This window comes from Bactrocera tryoni, chromosome 1, assembly GCF_016617805.1.
Source record: "Bactrocera tryoni isolate S06 chromosome 1, CSIRO_BtryS06_freeze2, whole genome shotgun sequence".
Classification (NCBI taxonomy): domain Eukaryota; kingdom Metazoa; phylum Arthropoda; class Insecta; order Diptera; family Tephritidae; genus Bactrocera; species Bactrocera tryoni.
This window is the reverse complement of record NC_052499.1, coordinates 26,292,495-26,310,216: the sequence shown is the minus strand read 5'-3', so window position 1 is coordinate 26,310,216 and position 17,722 is coordinate 26,292,495. Positions and strand designations below refer to the sequence as shown.

At 35.7% G+C, this 17,722-nt stretch overlaps 2 protein-coding genes across 4 annotated transcripts in view; both read right to left on the bottom strand.

Annotated features, from left to right (window-relative positions):
- The window catches only part of LOC120766243 (chromatin-remodeling ATPase INO80), an 86,674-nt gene that overhangs the window by 18,121 nt on the left and 50,831 nt on the right, over positions 1–17,722 (bottom strand). Inside the window, exon 15 of one of the 3 annotated variants that reach the window (XM_040091821.1) lies at positions 7,768–8,040. The exons of the other annotated variants lie outside the window; for them this stretch is intronic. Coding sequence (XP_039947755.1) covers positions 7,802–8,040 — 239 coding nt within the window. The 3' untranslated portion in view covers positions 7,768–7,801. Of the gene's footprint in view, positions 1–7,767; positions 8,041–17,722 lie in introns of those variants that run through there. 3 annotated transcript variants of the gene reach the window in all.
- Positions 2,918–4,824, bottom strand: LOC120766648. Its single transcript, XM_040092311.1, has one exon. It carries the CDS (start codon positions 4,164–4,166, stop codon positions 3,396–3,398), a length of 771 nt encoding a protein of 256 aa, XP_039948245.1. The 5' UTR covers positions 4,167–4,824; the 3' UTR covers positions 2,918–3,395.

The following is a 17,722-nucleotide window of genomic DNA, read 5'->3' as shown; positions in this document are numbered from 1 at the left end:
GCCTAAGATAACGGTACACCCTGAGAAGAATTTGTTCAGATCGGATTACTATAGCATATAACTGTCATACAAACTGATCAATTAAAATCAAGATAAAGATCCTTTTATACCCACAAGAAAGGCACCTGTTAACGGTATGAAAGCTTCGTTGCGGACGAAGTTAACGATTTGTTTTTTGTTTCATTGATGTTTGTGTTATCAGAAGCCATAAATTCGCAGAAATTTATAGTCAATGAAACTATTTATTAATATAACAATCAATAAGGAAGCATTGGAGCATCGAACATTATTCATGAGCATATTTTATTTGTGTTAATTATTGAAACAACAGTATGACTTTAATGTCCGTGTCGCATTGTAATTCCTTCGTACATTGCCGTTACGCGCAACATACATAGCTACATACACACATACATACATATATAAATAAATTCTTGGCCAAAATAAATTGATTATTCGTGTCTTCTGCAATTCAAAATGCAAATGCAATGCCCCAAATACCAGGCAACACACACACACGTGCAAACACATGCAGAGAAATGCACGATGAGCGAATCTAACAATAAAAGGTAAGCAAAGCCGCGTTAAACACACACACACGCAAACACATCTATAAATTCAAATAAATTTATGCATTTTGTATGCTTTGGTTATCCTTATCGAGGCAAATTGTGGTTATACACTTTAATATCGCGCTTTGTATGAGTGTGTGTGTGTGTGAAAAGTTCGCCCGAAAGTTTCCATAGCCTACCACAATTCGATTTCTGCCATTCGCAAGGCAAGTGAAATACACAACCAGCAACAACACTATCAATAATAACAACGGCAAATACAACAACAAGTACAACAAATAAGAATAAAATAAAATATTAAATGCAAATGGTAACCGTAAAATAACAAAAGCAACGATGCGCCGCTACGACATTTGATTTTACGAGTATTTATTGCTGTCGCCTCGCCGCCTGAATGACAGACTAGGCCATTTGGCCACTTGGCTGACTGGCTCACTGGCTGACTGGCAATGGCTGTTTGACGGGTATATTTGTAAGCCTGGCACTTTGCTTTAGCCGCGTTTACCGTTTGATTGGCGCTACTGTTTAGCTCGCCTTGCCGCTCAGCCGCCTCTGTCGTTAAGCCGCGCGGTGTGGCAAGCTAAGCGCGTTCAGAGTTCAACTTGCCACACCGAAATATATAAGCACACATACATACATACATGTATAGACTTTTGCTAAAAGTTGCAACAATTTCATTTCGGTAGCGGCATTGTCATAAGTTTTATCAATATTACGGTTACAAAATACTTCGAAATAAATTCAATTCGTTTGCCGCGTTCGGTGGTACACCTACTTTCAATGGAGACACTAGCAGTTTGAAGAAAAGCAAAAAAAAAAAGACAACAGCAAGCGCATAACCGAACACTTTGCTACTTATGTATTGTTGTTCTTGTTGTATAAGAGTTATATTTATTGTTGTTGTTATTGTAAGTTATCTAAAATACAAATAATGCCATTGCTTCGATTTCTCTTTCCAATATTTGCCACAAATAGTTGGATTTCTTCACTCCCTATTTGATCCTTGATTATATTTCTGGAATTTTTTTGGAAATAAAGTAACATGCACCTAAGAGGAGAGTATTTCTTAAACACACATGAAGGCACTTAAAACAGTGAACCTAACCTTAAGTAAAAAAATAAAACTCAAAAATAAAAAGCAAATCTAATCTCAACAAGTTTGGGTGTAACCGAATATTTCATACTATTGCAACTTGTCAGAACCAAAGTTAGGGAAGTACCTCAAGTTGCAAAACGTCAACCAGAAGTTCGGAATCCAAGCAATTATTACATATGTATATATGTTCCTTCTCCACCTATCCTTTCCAGCGGAATGGAGGTCTTCCTCTTCCTCTGCTTTTCCCGGCGGGTATTGCGTCGAGTACTCTTAGAGCTGTAGCGGTTTAATACATTCGGACGACAAGACCTAGTCAGCGTAGCCGCTGTCTCTAAATTCGTTGAACTATGTCAATGTCGTCGTATATTTCGTACAGCTCATCGTTCCTTCGACTGCGGTATTCGCCGAGCACCATAAATCTTACGCAGAACCTTTCTCACGAAAACTCGTAACTTTGACTCATCAGTGTTGTCATCGTGCATGCCTCTGCACCATATGGCAAGTCGGGGATGATGAGTGACTTATAGAGTTTGGTCTTTGTTCGTCGAGTGAAGCCTTTACTTCTCAATTGCCTACTCGGTCCGAAGTGGCACCTGTTGGCAAGAGTTATTCTGCGCTGGATTTCGAGGCTGACGTTGTTGTTGGTGTTAATACCGGTTCCAAGATAGACGAAATTATCTACGACCTCGCAGTTATGACTGTCAACAGTGACATGGAAGCCAAGTCGCGATTGCGACGACTATTTGTTTAATGACTACATATATTTCGTCTTGCCCTCATTCACAACCAGGAACGATTGAGGATTACAATTTAAGGGCATGCACCTGGAATGTCCGGTCCTTTAATTTTATCAAAAAGACCACGTAAGTATTGATAAAAGTTATCAATGAAAAGTTGTCGGCAAAATCAGGAGCATATTTTGGAACTGAGCTCAGTAATATATTCTCATCATATGTGAAAACTCTTTAAACTTAAGCATCTAACCCCGCAGCACGGGGCTCTAATAAAGCATTTCCACTTGTTCCTGATTGTTGTATCTTTTTGTAAGGATTTTCTTCACATATTCTTAGGGCGGCCTCTCTTACGTTTTTCTTGGGAATTTCAATTCAGAGCTTGACGAGTCTCTTCACTATCTATTGCTAACTTAGAGTAAAAACTTTTAATTTGATTTAATTTACAGTTTTTTCAAAACCATATCTTGAATATATTTTCAATGTGATAATTTTTTCAGATGAATTTTTTACAGGAAATAATTTTTATAGAAATATATGTGTATAATATACAATTTGTACCAAAAACATGAGTATGAAAACTACATTCGAGTACACTGGATCTAAAAAAGGTTGACAATAGCAGCACAAATCTTCTGAGCAGAGCTGCCATTTACGCTCACACAGCTATTGTGCTGCACAAAGTGAACGACGCATTCGGAAGAGATGCGCCCCAAACCCGCCCTTCACAGCTTAACACACATTTCGTTAAAAAGGAAACTTCTCAATGTCAACACTTGCAAATCTCCTTCCTTCAACGTCGCCACTTTCCATGCGCTTGAAAATAACCCGTTATCTAACTCCCTTAATATCATCTGTAATGTCATTTGCATTATTTTTTAACTGTTTCACTGAACAACTTAACGCTCTATAATCATTATAAAATAATAATAAATGAGAATAAATACCCAACTAAATTTCCGACTATAAACTAATGAACGTTAACATCGCACGACACTAGTACACGTAATCATACATTTCCACGTAGTACGGCCGTGCTGTCGGCTTTGCGAGATACTCCAGCCGTCTCAGGTGCTCGCGCCATTGCCGATAGGTCATGCGTCGGCGTGGCGCCACGAACTCGATCGGCGGCTCCGGTATCGGACAGTGTTGCCGTAGCGGTGGCACCATGCGCGGCAACGCCAGTCGCAGCATATTCGCAGTCGGTTTATAGTTTAACGCCGGACGGAAGATGGGGAACCGCAACGTCGACCAAAACTCGGTCTCGTTCTCGAGATGATGAAACCACTTCGGTACTTTGATCGGCTGAAATGGTCGTCCCGGATCCTTTTTGGCTGGCTCTTTCAGCGAGATTTTTGGCGCGTATGGATAGTCGGGCGTTGGTGGAAAGACGTACTTGTCACGTGGTTCGCGTGGCTCACTGATCTGTGCCGCATGCTCGAGCAGTTCAGCGAGCGTATAAGTTTTTTTCTTCTTCTCCTTTTTCTTTTTCTGGCCATCTTCGGCCTTGGCGGGTGGCTGCTCGGGGCAATGTGGTGGCGGTATTTCACGTGGCGTGGCATTCTTTGCTGCCCAGCGATAGAAGCGCACCCAATCACGTCGCGTCATCGGACCGCGTTTCTGCCAGCGCGTCACTTCACGTTTGGGACGCGGAAAGTCGAAGCGCTTCGGCACGGCATTTCTCTCGACCCAATCGAACCAGCGTGGGTGTGGTTTCTCCTCCTCAGCCACCGATTCGGTGGCGGTCTGACGTGTTGCTAGAGACATTTTATACGATAGAGTTGTTGTTGTTGGGGTAGTGCTTGTATATTTTTCTTGTACTTGTATTTACGTTGGAGCGTACAAATTTGAATTGTTGTTTTTGCGATTAAATGTCTTCGGCTGGCGTTTGGCTTGTGGCTTTGAGGTTAGCTAATTGAGCTACTCTAACAACAACTACTTACGGTAACTGTTGCTGCAGTTGTTGTTGTTGTAGCGTACGCAGTTGATGTGATCTCCTTTGGCTGTGATTGTTGTTGTAGATGGGCGCATATAAGCGCAGTTAGCGATTCAACTCAGCGCGTCTTCGCGTTAAGCTTCCTCCAGTTAACAGCTTGAACTTCTGTTCTATACTGCAGTTAGTACCGTTAGGCTTATTGCACACAAAATATTGGTGTTTAGTTATTGCTGTTGGTGCCAAGATATTGCTGAATTGTAGTTTGTTGTTGTTGCTTTCTAGGGTTGGTTGGTGGTTTTAAGCTGCTATTGTACGATTTTCGGATTTTAGGTAGTTTTACGCCAAAATTTCAGCACAGAAATTTCGAATCGAAAAAACCGCTTTGGTTATTTGTGTTTTGGTTCAAAATTCTATGCGTATGCACAGTTCTAATGCCAATTCTTGTTCAATATTTTTTAAATTTAAAAATAATTTTTTACACTTTTCAAAAACTTTTTGATTTAAAAATGCTAGAATATGTGCTTTTTTCGAATTATCAACAAGAGAAGGGAAAATCTGGTGGCAACGGGAAATATAATATGTATATGTACATTTAATAGCAATTAGTTGGGGATTTTTGTAAATGTCTTCACGGGAATATTTACAAAAATTATATTTCGAAGCTTAACTCATTTGTATCGGTACATTACTCGTATTATACTGCATATAAAAAAAATTACGGGAGCCAATGAATCACATGTAGCCGTTTTGATTTTTAAAACATTTTCATCTAATTATTACAGCATACAATTGACGACCAAAACATTATTTTAAAATTTCTTTCATATGTTCTCCTAAAACTAGGCAATTGTTGCAATGCGCCAAAATGTAGGCAAAGTTTGCTAAACCTTTAGGAACAATGATTTTTCAGTGAATGTTGGTACTACTGTTAGAACTCTCCGAGTCTATACGAAATAAATTGCCTGGCGTATACCACTTTGGTCAAGTTCAATACTTAGTATTTCAGATCGATATCTCAAAATCAGAGGGATGATGACATGCGATATAGTTAAATTGACTTAGCTCGTCATGCTGAGCCTTAACATTGTGACAAAAAAGCAACCGAAAATTGTAATTAAATTCCCCGGGTAAATGATATTTGCAAAGTTAGTAGAACGGCCCTTAATTACTATGCCAAATATAAAAACAATTTGTCAACCAATTTGTTTTGTGGTATAAAGTCTTCAAAGACGGTGGAGAGATCGTTGAAGACAGCCTCATTCTGGACGACCTTCGAAATTTTCAACTGATGAAAATATAAAAAGTGAAGGATGATGGCAAGAGAGCTCGACATCTCTCGCGAGTCCGTTCAAAAGATTTTGGTGGATATTTTGGGTATGAAACACGTTCTTTCTGGGCTCGTCTCGATTAAGCTAAACTTCTTTCAAAAATATTACCGTTATCAGGTCTCTTTGGACATACTTGATCGTACTAATCCCGATTCCACATTCATGGGAAGCATTATAACTGCCGACGAGACTTGAGTTTGGAAGAGGTGAAAAAAAACGCGCCGAAACCAAAAAAAATCCGCTAAAAAAACAATGTAATGCTCATTGTTTTCGTGGTTTGATGCGTTATGAATTTTTTCCGGATGGACAGACGGTCAATAAGGAGTTCTATTGATGCGTTTGCGTGAGCCATCCGTCGAAAACGGCCCGAATTATGGATGAACAATTCATGCTTTTAACACGATGATAATGCGCCATCGCATCGAACCACGATTGTGACCGAATTTAAGGCCAAAAACACAATGAATACCATCGATCAGACATCTTATTCATCGTGGCTCCGTGTGATTTCTTTTTGTTCCCCAAACTGAATTCGTTGGTCCGAGGAAACCGTTTTCAGTCGATCGAGGAGATAAAACAAAATTCGCTGAAGGAACTGAAGGCCATCCCAAAAAATGCTTATGAAAAGTGTTTCGAAGAAGACCTTGAAGGCGACAAAATAAATACTGATGAATAATTGAATAATTTCCGTTTTATTTACAATTTTCGGGTACAATGTACACCTTTCAAATAGCTTCTTATAGGAGTCTAATTCTTGCAGATTTCCTAATACAACACTGCCGCGCCCATTTAAAGTAAAATTAGATATTTGTTAAATTAACTAAAAATATTTAATGAAGTTTGTTTATTTTGATAATTCAGATAAAGTAAAAATAACAAAAAAAAAAATGTAACTGAATTCAATAAAATAATCTTCGATAAGGCTCAAAAATAAAATTATAATATAATTATGTGATAAAGAAACTGTCTAACAAATTAATAAGGGAAAGGCTTATTTCATACGAAGTTAACACTAATAACGAGTTTTCCGCTTGGAAATGGACACTAAGCGAAAATATGTCACCATTAAAGGCAAAAGTAGCAAAAACATACAAAAGAAATTCGAAACTCTTCAGAAGAATAAAGCGACGATGGCATTATCTCAAATGGTCAACGGGAAAACCCACCGAAAAAACGCACCAAACAAGTCAAGCGGCGTTGGTGGCATCAAATGTTGCAAGTAGCAAGCTGCACGCGGCGGCCAAATGCGGCTGATGTTAATGCGATGATAGTGGAAATGGCGATGACACTGACATCAGTGTCCACGAAAATTGCCAATTGGAAATTGGAAAACTCCGCTGATGCGCTTTCAATGCTATCGCGCTTGTTGCTGCCAGCCGCCGATGCCGCCATCAGCAACGAAACACGCTCTCGATCGGCGATCGCGCCGGATGGATGGATGTATGCTTGCTTGGATGGCTGGGATAAATGCCGACCGGTTGAGTGGATGTGGAAAAGAGTGTATGGCTAATGCAGCAATAACGGCAGCTGAGGCCAACTGCTACTAAATATTTTATTGTTGTTGTGATTTGCTGGTGACATCCTCCGCTCAATGTATATATTATTGTGATTACTGCTGTTGGCGACAGCCAAGAGGAATTGGGTTATGACCTCGAATGCGTGTTGCGCGTGCGCCGCGCACCCAACCAACTATGGCCAAGTATGGTGGTGGCACAACAACAACAACAACAACAACAGCAGCAACAATAGCTTAGAAATATTGCAAGCAACAACTACAACTACATACAAAAAACACTAGTGTACTATATATTTATATACTGGCAATAAATATATACGACGATATTGCATACATTTCGTGGCATGCCACATGCAGCTGATGCACGGCGTTGGAAGAAACCTTGCATCGTGCCAGCAGCAACACTTCTTACTTGCAACTCTATCAGCGAATGTCACCGTCCGTATTAGCGTTGCCATATTGTTTTTGTGTTTGTTGTTGTTGTTATTGCTGTTTTCGCTGGCGATAATAAAGATTTTTTCATTTCGTTTGCATTTCAAATCAAATATTTTTTTTGCTTTTCAGCTGCAACCTTTGCGGCACACAAGCACGTTGCATGGTTCTTGTTGTTGTAGTATGGATCTTATGGTTGTACGCCAGCAGCGCTGACACTTGCATTGCTGCGCTTGTGATGCCGATGTCGGTGGTGGCGATGGCGGTGATGGCGGTGACGGTGGTGGCATGCCACTTGAGCGATCTTGAGCTTCGATTTTGCTTGCAGATTTGTTTGGGTGTCGCGTTTGCTTTGACTTGATTGTTGCTGCTTTTGTTGTTGCATATAGCACATCATGCCATCAGATATGAAATTGAGATTCTTTTGCCCTAAAATGGCGTGGAACGAGGAAGGAGAAAGACATGAATTGGGATGCTCAATGCAACGTCTACACATACATGTATGTACATAGGTAAAGTAGGTGGCTGCTAGTGGGACTACTTGGTGTAGGTGTGTTTGCAAATCTTTGGGGAAGTGTCTATGCATAAAGTTTAGCCTACTTTTATGAAAAAAAATAAATAAAAACTTGAGCTTAAATTAAAATGAAATACAAAGAGGATAATCCAGCGGCAAAAGTTTACAAATAATAATAAATCGAATATGAAGGCGTAAAAATTTAGATTTTAAAACTAAGAAATATTAAAATTAGTATTAAACAATTAATTTAAAAAATTTTAAATTTCAAATTAAAGTAAAAACATAATTGAAACAAATAATGATTTAAAAACAAAATTTATTAAATTAAAATTTATAAATTAAAATTAAAACAATTTAAAATTAAAATATAACTAATAATAAAAAGTTATAATTTTTAAAACTCAATATTTATAATTTATTTAAATTGTTTAATTCAAAAATTGAAAATAAAATATTTTTAAATAATTTTAAGGTATAGAAAAGAAAAAAAGCTGTGAAAGAAAAAAAATTTTGAAACTAAAAAATGTAAAAAATTTTAAAAATTAAAACAATTTAAAATTAAAATATAATAAGTAATAAAAATTATAATTTTAAAACTCAATATTTATAATATATTTTAATTGTTTAATTCACAAAATTGAAATTAAAATTTTAAAAAATTTTTAAAATAATTTTTAGGTATAGAAAAGAAAAAAACTGCGAAAAGAAAACAAAATTTTGGAACTAAAAAATGTAAAAATTAAATTTAAAATTTAAAATTTAAAAAAAAAAAAAATAAAATAATAATAAAAATTAAAAAAAAAAATAAAATAATAATAAAAATTAAAATTTTAAAATTAAAAACTTTATAAAAGAAAACAAATTAAAAAAACATTAAAAACAGTTAAAAAAATTATAATTTTAGAACTAAATAATTTAAATTAAAATTTTTGAATTAAAATTAGAGATATTAAATTAAATTAAAATATTTTAATTAATATTTTAAATAAATTTAAAAAAATTTTATTAAAAAGCTTATTTTTAAATTTGTTTTTTAATTTTAAAATAATTAAATTGTAAAAAATATAATAAAATAAAACATTTTTGATAAAAATTAAAATAAAAAGAATTTGATAAAAACAAAAAAATGGATAAAAATTAAAAAACAAAATTTACTATGTTATAAAACATAATCGTCAAATAATACATTCAAACAAAATGTCCTCTTTTAATGTTCGATTCCACATTTACCTCTTTTCGGCTATGAATAAATGTGAGAAGAACATTTGGAGTTCTTATCTATGTTAGAAAATAGAAAGGTGAACTTTTACTTGTTAAAACTTTTACAAAGCACCTAAGACCATTATTCGAAAGTATTGCAGAAATTTTCTACTATAAAAACGGAGGAAGCTCATGTCTTATAATATTCAGTTTATAGATAAATATTAAAAGCAATAGAAATAAGGTCTACAGGAACCGACTGAAAATTGGTTTAGGTTTGTGTGTGAAAGGGAATTGTTCGACTCAAGTTGTCGAACCTGTGTCGTTCGTGTGATTGCTACATATGAGCGACACCAAAAGAGAATTTGCTGATAATGAGTGATAAAAGAGTACGTGTGTGAACTCAGTATTTTGGTATGTAAACCTATTATAAATAGTAAATATAGTGAAAGGTTTTTGGAAGCCGGTCAGCACAAAAAATTGTTAAAAAAGCACTTTTTTCGAAACTTAATTTTTTCAAATCGAGTGACGATGGTACTCAGAAACTGTCGGATTAAATTTAAATCGATTGATTAACAAATATTGGTCTTCTTTGAGGGCTCCAAATTGCTCTAAACCGTTAAAAATTTCACAGTGATTCATAATAATCAAAAGCGAAAAAACTTAAACTTTCCGCAGTATTAAGTTTTGAATCTATAAGTACCTGTATTTTAGAAACACGCGTCTACATTTTCCAGCATTAATACATATATTATGAGTGCAAATATTGGAAAGAACACGAATCAAAAAAGCTCGATTCCGCTAAAAAATATACGCATATAAAATCTCAAGATCGCTTAATTGTGCGTTTTAATTTGAGGAATTTTAGCAGGAGTCATAAATTGGACGTAAACTGTTGCAAATACTAAATAAAAACTGTTAATTACTAAAAAATATATCAACCATTTGAGGCAATAACCACTTTGGAGCGATGCAGCAATTGTTGTTGTTATGGCTGGATTTTTTGTTTGCTGTTTCCTAATTGGCATTTTCCCTCGGTATGGGGGCCAATAAGGTGTAAATTTATGTGCATAAGTGTGCGACCCAATGCGTCAGAGCGTACGACTGGCGGGCTGTGTATATAATTGGTTGTGTGTCAAGTGTAGGCATATATGTACATATACATATAATATATGTCATATATACAGTGTTTATATAGAGTATATGCTTACATGTGTGTGAATTAGAGTTTATATATGTATGTATGGAGATGTGTAATTCTATTTCAGCAACAACTATGTCACAAAAAGATGGTTCTATATAGTACATATACTATGTGTGTATTAGAGTGATTCAAAAAAAAAAAAATTTTTTTCGTTTGGTACTCGGAAAAATAGGTTCTCAGACACCTCTAAGAAAGCCTCTCCAAACATGAGTTTTTACTTGTAACATAATAATTTTTTTTTCATTGAGTTATAAATTTCATAAGAAATAAAATTTTTTACCAAAAATAATCAAACTTTAACTATTAATATCTTTTAAACGTTTGGGTATACGAAAAAATCATATTAGACCTTTTTTGTAGAGCATTCAATTTCCAACAAAATCTTAGGAACAAGAAATTTTTTCAAGTAATTGGAAGCGAGATATAAATTTTTCTATCTGATAATAAGAAAAAATAGAAAACTGTATGTAGGAGGACCTTCCTGTTACAATTAAAAACTCATGTTTGGAGAGGCTTTCTTAGAGGTGTCTGGGAACCTATTTTTCCGAGTACTAAACGAAAAAAAAATTTTTTTTTTTGAATCACTCTAATGTACATATATACTTAGTATATAAAATATACCGTATTATTTTAGTATGAATACCGAAAACTTGAGCTCATTAATGCATTGTTAATTTCCACAATTCTCGTGTACGCAATTCGCGCATTCGCGCATTTTTAATCAAAAGTTGCATTTTTCGTGACATAAGTCAGCAACTAGGCATGTACTATGAGTACATACATATGTATGTATGTATGTATGTATGTACAAAACCAAAGTCTATGCATAAATTTGTTAGACATCTGTGTAAGGTGTTTCTGGGCGTTCTCAATACAATCATGGCCAACAGCACAAAATTCAGTCGTGTCCAACAAGAGTGGTTACATTTGGTTTATATACAGACATACATATACATGCATGTACATACATATGTATGTGTTGTGCTTGAAATTATAAATATTGTTATAATTGCTGTATAAGTATCTCATAAATACTAATTGTGTGTCTTTAATTTGTGGATGTTGACATTTGTTGTTAATTTTTTTTTGTGTTTACTTTGGTCAAATGTTTTAATTTGTCTTTCTGCAGAGGTACGTATGCACATGGTGTTGTGAAAAATATATGCAACTGAGTGGTTTGATATACTATACTCTTCACGAGGAAGGCAGATTCCAATTTTATAAGGGTCCACGGTCATAAGAGTCATTTAAAAGCACTAAACGCTTTTTCTTGTATAGAAAAGATAACTACACTGAGAAATTTGAAAGTAAATATTTTATGGTTTATTATGTAATTTCTTCCAAACAACAATGCTTCTGATTTCGTTTGAAAATTATTGTCAGAAACTTGACAACTGTCTTAATTAGTTTGACAAGAGTCATTAAATTTTATGTAATGCAAAGCGAATTTGAAAAAAAAAATAGAATCCACTCATTTAAACTAACTCAAATGGCGTATAAGCATGCGACTATTATCCAGGCCCTGAGGACATTTGTAATTTTAAGAGCATTTACCTCCCAAAGATTATACCGGAACTCAAAATATTGTCCAAAAGCACGTAAAAGAATAATAAACTCAATTAATTCGAAATTATGAAAGTTAATTTGGTTGGATACCAAAAAACATGAATGTTTAGAAAGGTATAACAAGCCCCCTTTGGTTGGGTCTGATATGAGCTGTTTTTCGGTTGAATAAAAGTATTTTTTGTTTAGAAGCTTGGAAGAGACTATTATACTTTGGAGAAATTATTATGATGACACATTTTAGAAAATAATATATGCACACCAAAAATAATCACCACCAATATTTTGCACAATACTGTACATATGTATTTATATATTAGGGTGAACAACAAAAAATCGGATATCAAATTGAAATGATGATAATTATGACAGGATTTTCAGCTCAATTTTAAGGGTTTAATGGTGTTTTAAGGCGGACATAAATTCCAATTTTCACAATTGTGGTTCTCACAACGTGTCATAAAGCATCGTAAAATCATAAAATCATAAATTTTTATACTAGTTAAAAAAATTTTATTGTTGGATTGCATGCTAAAATATGTTTATGAGACTATGGAAACCCCTAAATTTTTCTTCATATAATAAATGAAGTAATTTATTACAACCTTTGAGCCAAGAGAAATATTTAAATAATTTTTTTTTGACATTTTCATAAAAATATCGGGTGATTTTTTTGAGGTTAGGATTTTCATGCATTAGTATTTGACAGATCACGTGGGATTTCAGACATGGTGTCAAAGAGAAAGATGCTCAGTATGCTTTGACATTTCATCATGAATAGACTTACTAACGAGCAACGCTTGCAAATCATTGAATTTTATTACCAAAATCAGTGTTCGGTTCGAAATGTGTTTCGCGCTTTACGTCCGATTTATGGTCTACATAATCGACCAAGTGAGCAAACAATTAATGCGATTGTGACCAAGTTTCGCACTCAGTTTACTTTATTGGACATTAAACCAACCACACGAGTGCGTACAGTGCGTACAGAAGAGAATATTGCGTCTGTTTCTGAGAGGTGGCTGAAGACCGTGAAATGTCGATTCGTCGCCGTTCGCAGCAATTGGGTTTGTGTTATTCGACCACATGGAAGATTTTACGCAAAGATCTTGGTGTAAAACCGTATAAAATACAGCTCGTGCAAGAACTGAAGCCGAACGATCTGCCGCAACGTCGAATTTTCAGTGAATGGGCCCTAGAAAAGTTGGCAGAAAATCTCGCTTTTTTATCGACAAATTTTGTTCAGCGATGAGGTTTCATTTCCGTTGAATGGCTACAGTAAATAAGCAAAATTGCCGCATTTGGGGTGAAGAGCAACCAGAAGCCGTTCAAGAACTGCCCATGCATCCCGAAAAATGCACTGTTTGGTGTGGTTTATACGCCAGTGGAATCATTGGACCGTATTTTTTCAAAGATGCTGTTGGACGCAACGTTACGGTGAATGGCGATCGCTATCGTTCGATGCTAACAAACTTTTTGTTGCCAAAAATGGAAGAACTGAACTTGGTTGACATGTGGTTTCAACAAGATGGCGCTACATGCCACACAGCTCGCGCTTCTATGGCCATTTTGAGGGAAAACTTCGGAGAACAATTCATCTCAAGAAATGGACCCGTAAGTTGGCCACCAAGATCATGCGATTTAACGCCTTTAGACTATTTTTTGTGGGGCTACGTCAAGTCTAAAGTCTACAGAAATAAGCCAGCAACTATTCCAGCTTTGGAAGACAACATTTCCGAAGAAATTCGGGCTATTCCGGCCGAAATGCTGGGAAAAAGTTGCCCAAAATTGGACTTTCCGAATGGACCACCTAAGACGCAGCCGCGGTCAACATTAAATGAAATTATCTTCAAAAAGTAAATGTCATGAACCAATCTAACGTTTCAAATAAAGAACCGATGAGATTTTGCAAATTTTATGCGTTTTTTTTTTAAAAAAAGTTATCAAGCTCTTAAAAAATCACCCGATATTTGTGAATTCAGCCATTAGCAGCTGGTTTCCGGAGGCAACTATAAAAAAAGCACCCAAAACTCTTTTTTTCACCTTAACAAACTGTACATTTCAAAGCTTTGTGATATTGTCTGCGTGCGTTGATTTAAACCCTTGAATTCCATTGGGTAGTTTTTGGCGCACCCTAATATACATACATATAGATGTGTACTAGAGCTTTTCAAAAACTGCTTAAAAATTTGTTCAATTTTATTTTTTTCTCTCTCTCTTTTTCCTTCTCTCTTCCACTGCAACGGCTAACTATTTTACGCTGTCATAGACTCTGCTTGTCACTGGGCTTGTAATTTATACCAAATTAACGTGTCAAACAACAAAAGTAGGCGAGGATCTTTGACATACGCGTAACTGCTGCCAACAACAATAACAACGTGAAAACTTACTCGCTTGTAGACATTTACTTTGCTTTGTAAGAATATTTGTGTTGCCACCTGGTTTCAATTTAAAGTATCTTTAATAAAGTTTTTTTCATTATTGTACCAGCTACCTTTCTTGCTATATTTTGCAGTTTAAATTATGTGTCAGCCTTCCTAAAACTTAAGCAAAAAAATTTCGAATATTTAGTAAACCAAATAAATTCAGCGGTCACTTTAGTAGTGATTTACATACAACTATTTCGACTTGACAAGATATATGAGAATGGGATGTGAAGCATACAAGGACAGTTTACATTATACAAAATCATGTTCGATTTTAAAGTCAGCAGATAAAAAAGTTGACTTAGAGCGTGGTAAAAAAAAATTTAACAGAGTATGTATGTATGTATTAGTTCTCCAAATTTGCTTCCGCCGTTTTTTTTTTTTTGTAAATTTAAGGCTTTATTGTATAAAAACGGCTACAAGAATGTTCTTCAAATATTGGCGGTCGCTAGCTACTACTTTTGACCATCTTTCTGGTAGCATGCGTATTCCGTGACTAAAGAACTCCTCATCTTTCGAGTCGATCCAAGTATCAATCCAATTTTTGACTTCTTCATAAGAACTGAAGTGCTCGTTAGCTAGACCGTGTGCCATCGATTGGAACAAGTGGTAGTGAGATGGAGCAACGTCTGGAGAATACGGCGGGTGGGGTAAGATCTCCAATTTCAGCGTCTCGAAATATATTTTGACCATCTTTGCGACGTGAGGCCGAGCATTGTCATGCTAGAGAATGACTTTATCGTGTTTTTCCTCGGCCGTTTTTCTTTTAGTGCTCGGCTCGGCGCATCAATTGCGTTCGGTATCGATCTCCTGTGATGGTTTCACTTGGCTTTAGCAAGTGCGACCGTGCTTGACCCTAGAGACATCTATTGGAAAACGGAAGCAAAGTTGTAGACCTAATATATTAGAACGGGTCAAATTGGGAGTTAAAAAACGGAAACTTTTTTTAAACTTCGTCTTAAAATCACTGGCTCGAAATATGTGTTGGATCCACAGTCACTGCGGCAAAGTTGGTTACTAGGTTAAAAAGAGCAAACTTTGTATGAGATATTATTAATCAGTCTTGAGGTATACGAATAAAATATTATATAAGCCATTTGAGAATTACATGCTCTTGTGACAAACGAATGAAACGCAAATCAGAGAAGACGCTGACTCGTTTCGTGTGAGAAATTCGGATACATCAAGATATAAAAACGACCAAGGCACAGACGAAAATAAATTTTGTAGACCACCAAACGAGGTTGACTTAGTTATATTCCCGAATGGAATAAATAAAAGTCTGTTGTTCAGGAGATTTCATAAAGTGTTCTGCAGGCATTTCGAGAAAGAACCTAGTCAGCCGATTCCCAATAAATTTCTTCACAAAATTTTCTCTAGTGCTGTTTTGTGCTTATTTAGCTCTATTATTTTTGAGTTTATATTTGTGTAAGTGTGGCAACTCTATTGTTACTATTACGACAGAGGATTGGTTCAGGTATTGGTAAGTTCTAACTATGTTTTAACAGACATTTGTTAGATATATTGCTTCGAAATATTAAATAAAAGCGAACGAAAGTGCCTTTTCGGGAAAAGATCAGATATTCACATATTCTTAGAGTTATCTCCTTAGTTTTATAGAAAATTAATAACTGTTTCTCTGCCGACTTCATATTGAACTTTCCACAGATAATTTAACTCTTACTACAAAACTCAATTCTTACTATATAAGGGAATCATGATGCATGATAAATCTAACCTCACTCAACTCAAGAAAAAAACAACATAAACTTTTCCGATATCATAAAAGTTTATGGAGCTGTTCTCTAATAAATAACTGCAATTCCATAAACAAATTAACACGTTCTAACAACGCCACTTTGCACTGCCACCAGCAATTGCGGCACAAACAGCGCCGTGTTGCAAGTTGAACAATTGAGATTCTCTTTCGCAGAAGTATGAAGCAATTTGACAAAGAGGCGTGCTAAAACGCGACGCAGTCACAGCAGAAGCCACGGTAGTAAATTAAAAAATAATTTAAACAAACAAACAACGAGACAATGCACAATGAGTGTTGCGTAAATGCAACAACAGGTGGAAGAAAATTGCATGCGCAAAGCGACAATCATCATAACAAGAGCATACTTGCAACTGCGGTGGCAACAACAACCCAAATTAAAGCGGGCGCGTAATGGAAGCGACGTGCAAAAGAGGCGGAAAGCGTTGAACGCAAGATGCTTGGCGAAGACGACAGTGCACAGTGGTTTGGATGGTGCAAATGGGCGACAAAAAATTTGAATAATTTCAATTATTAATTATTTTTGCATTTTTCGCAGAAATTAGAGTTTTTTCGAAATATATAAATGTTTTCGTAAAATTTCATTGATATTTTAACACATCTATTATTAATTTTGTTTGGAAAATTCTTTAACATATAAGTACACTGGTGGCATAAATAATTGGGATATCCTGGACTACTACAAAAACATATTTTATGCTCTTCACCACGTGGAAAAACTCGTAAGTACAGATCCAATTACAAGTCTTACAGCTCGGGATTAACATTCCTAAAATGTTTAAATAGTCTACCACGCACTCTCTAATTCTTATTAAAATGACGAGAAGCAACCTCATACCATAAGCGAACCACCATTTTGCTTAACTGTCTTAATTGTGTATTTAGGGTTAAACTATTGTCCCTCAGGACGCCTAACATAACCTTTTCTCAGATCCAAAAAAAAGTTTATCCATCGCAGTATATTGCACTTCGCTTAAAGATTATATCTTTCTAGCACTTCTTCCAAATAATAGTGAACGAAATTATTAAGAATGGTGTACAGTTAACACCCGAAAACGTTATCAACATTGGGAAGGGAAACCACTGCATCGTCTATATGACGATCTGGACAGAAGCATGGTAAAGAAAAACAAAACCCGGCGGCACGAGCTAACTGGGTGCAAAACTGCAAGTCATGTGTAAAACGGAAGATCGGAAGTACACAAAATTCCTTGGCATTGGCAAGACTACGCTGCAATCATCTGGGGTCCCCACGGTATGATACACTGGAAGAGGTATCGATAGTGAGGTCACAGAGTGCTGTTAAAATTCACGTCAAGCGCAAGCATCCTAAAGGATGACTACTCCTCTTGGGTCTAGGAACTGAACTCCATTTGGTATCGCAAATGAACAAAACTGGTCTATGCGTGCCTCATTGGCTACCA

What these genes read in the sequence shown, in the direction of transcription:
- LOC120766648 (XM_040092311.1), bottom strand. Translation starts at nt 4,166, where the DNA reads ATGTCTCTAGCAACACGTCAGACCGCCACCGAATCGGTGGCTGAGGAG.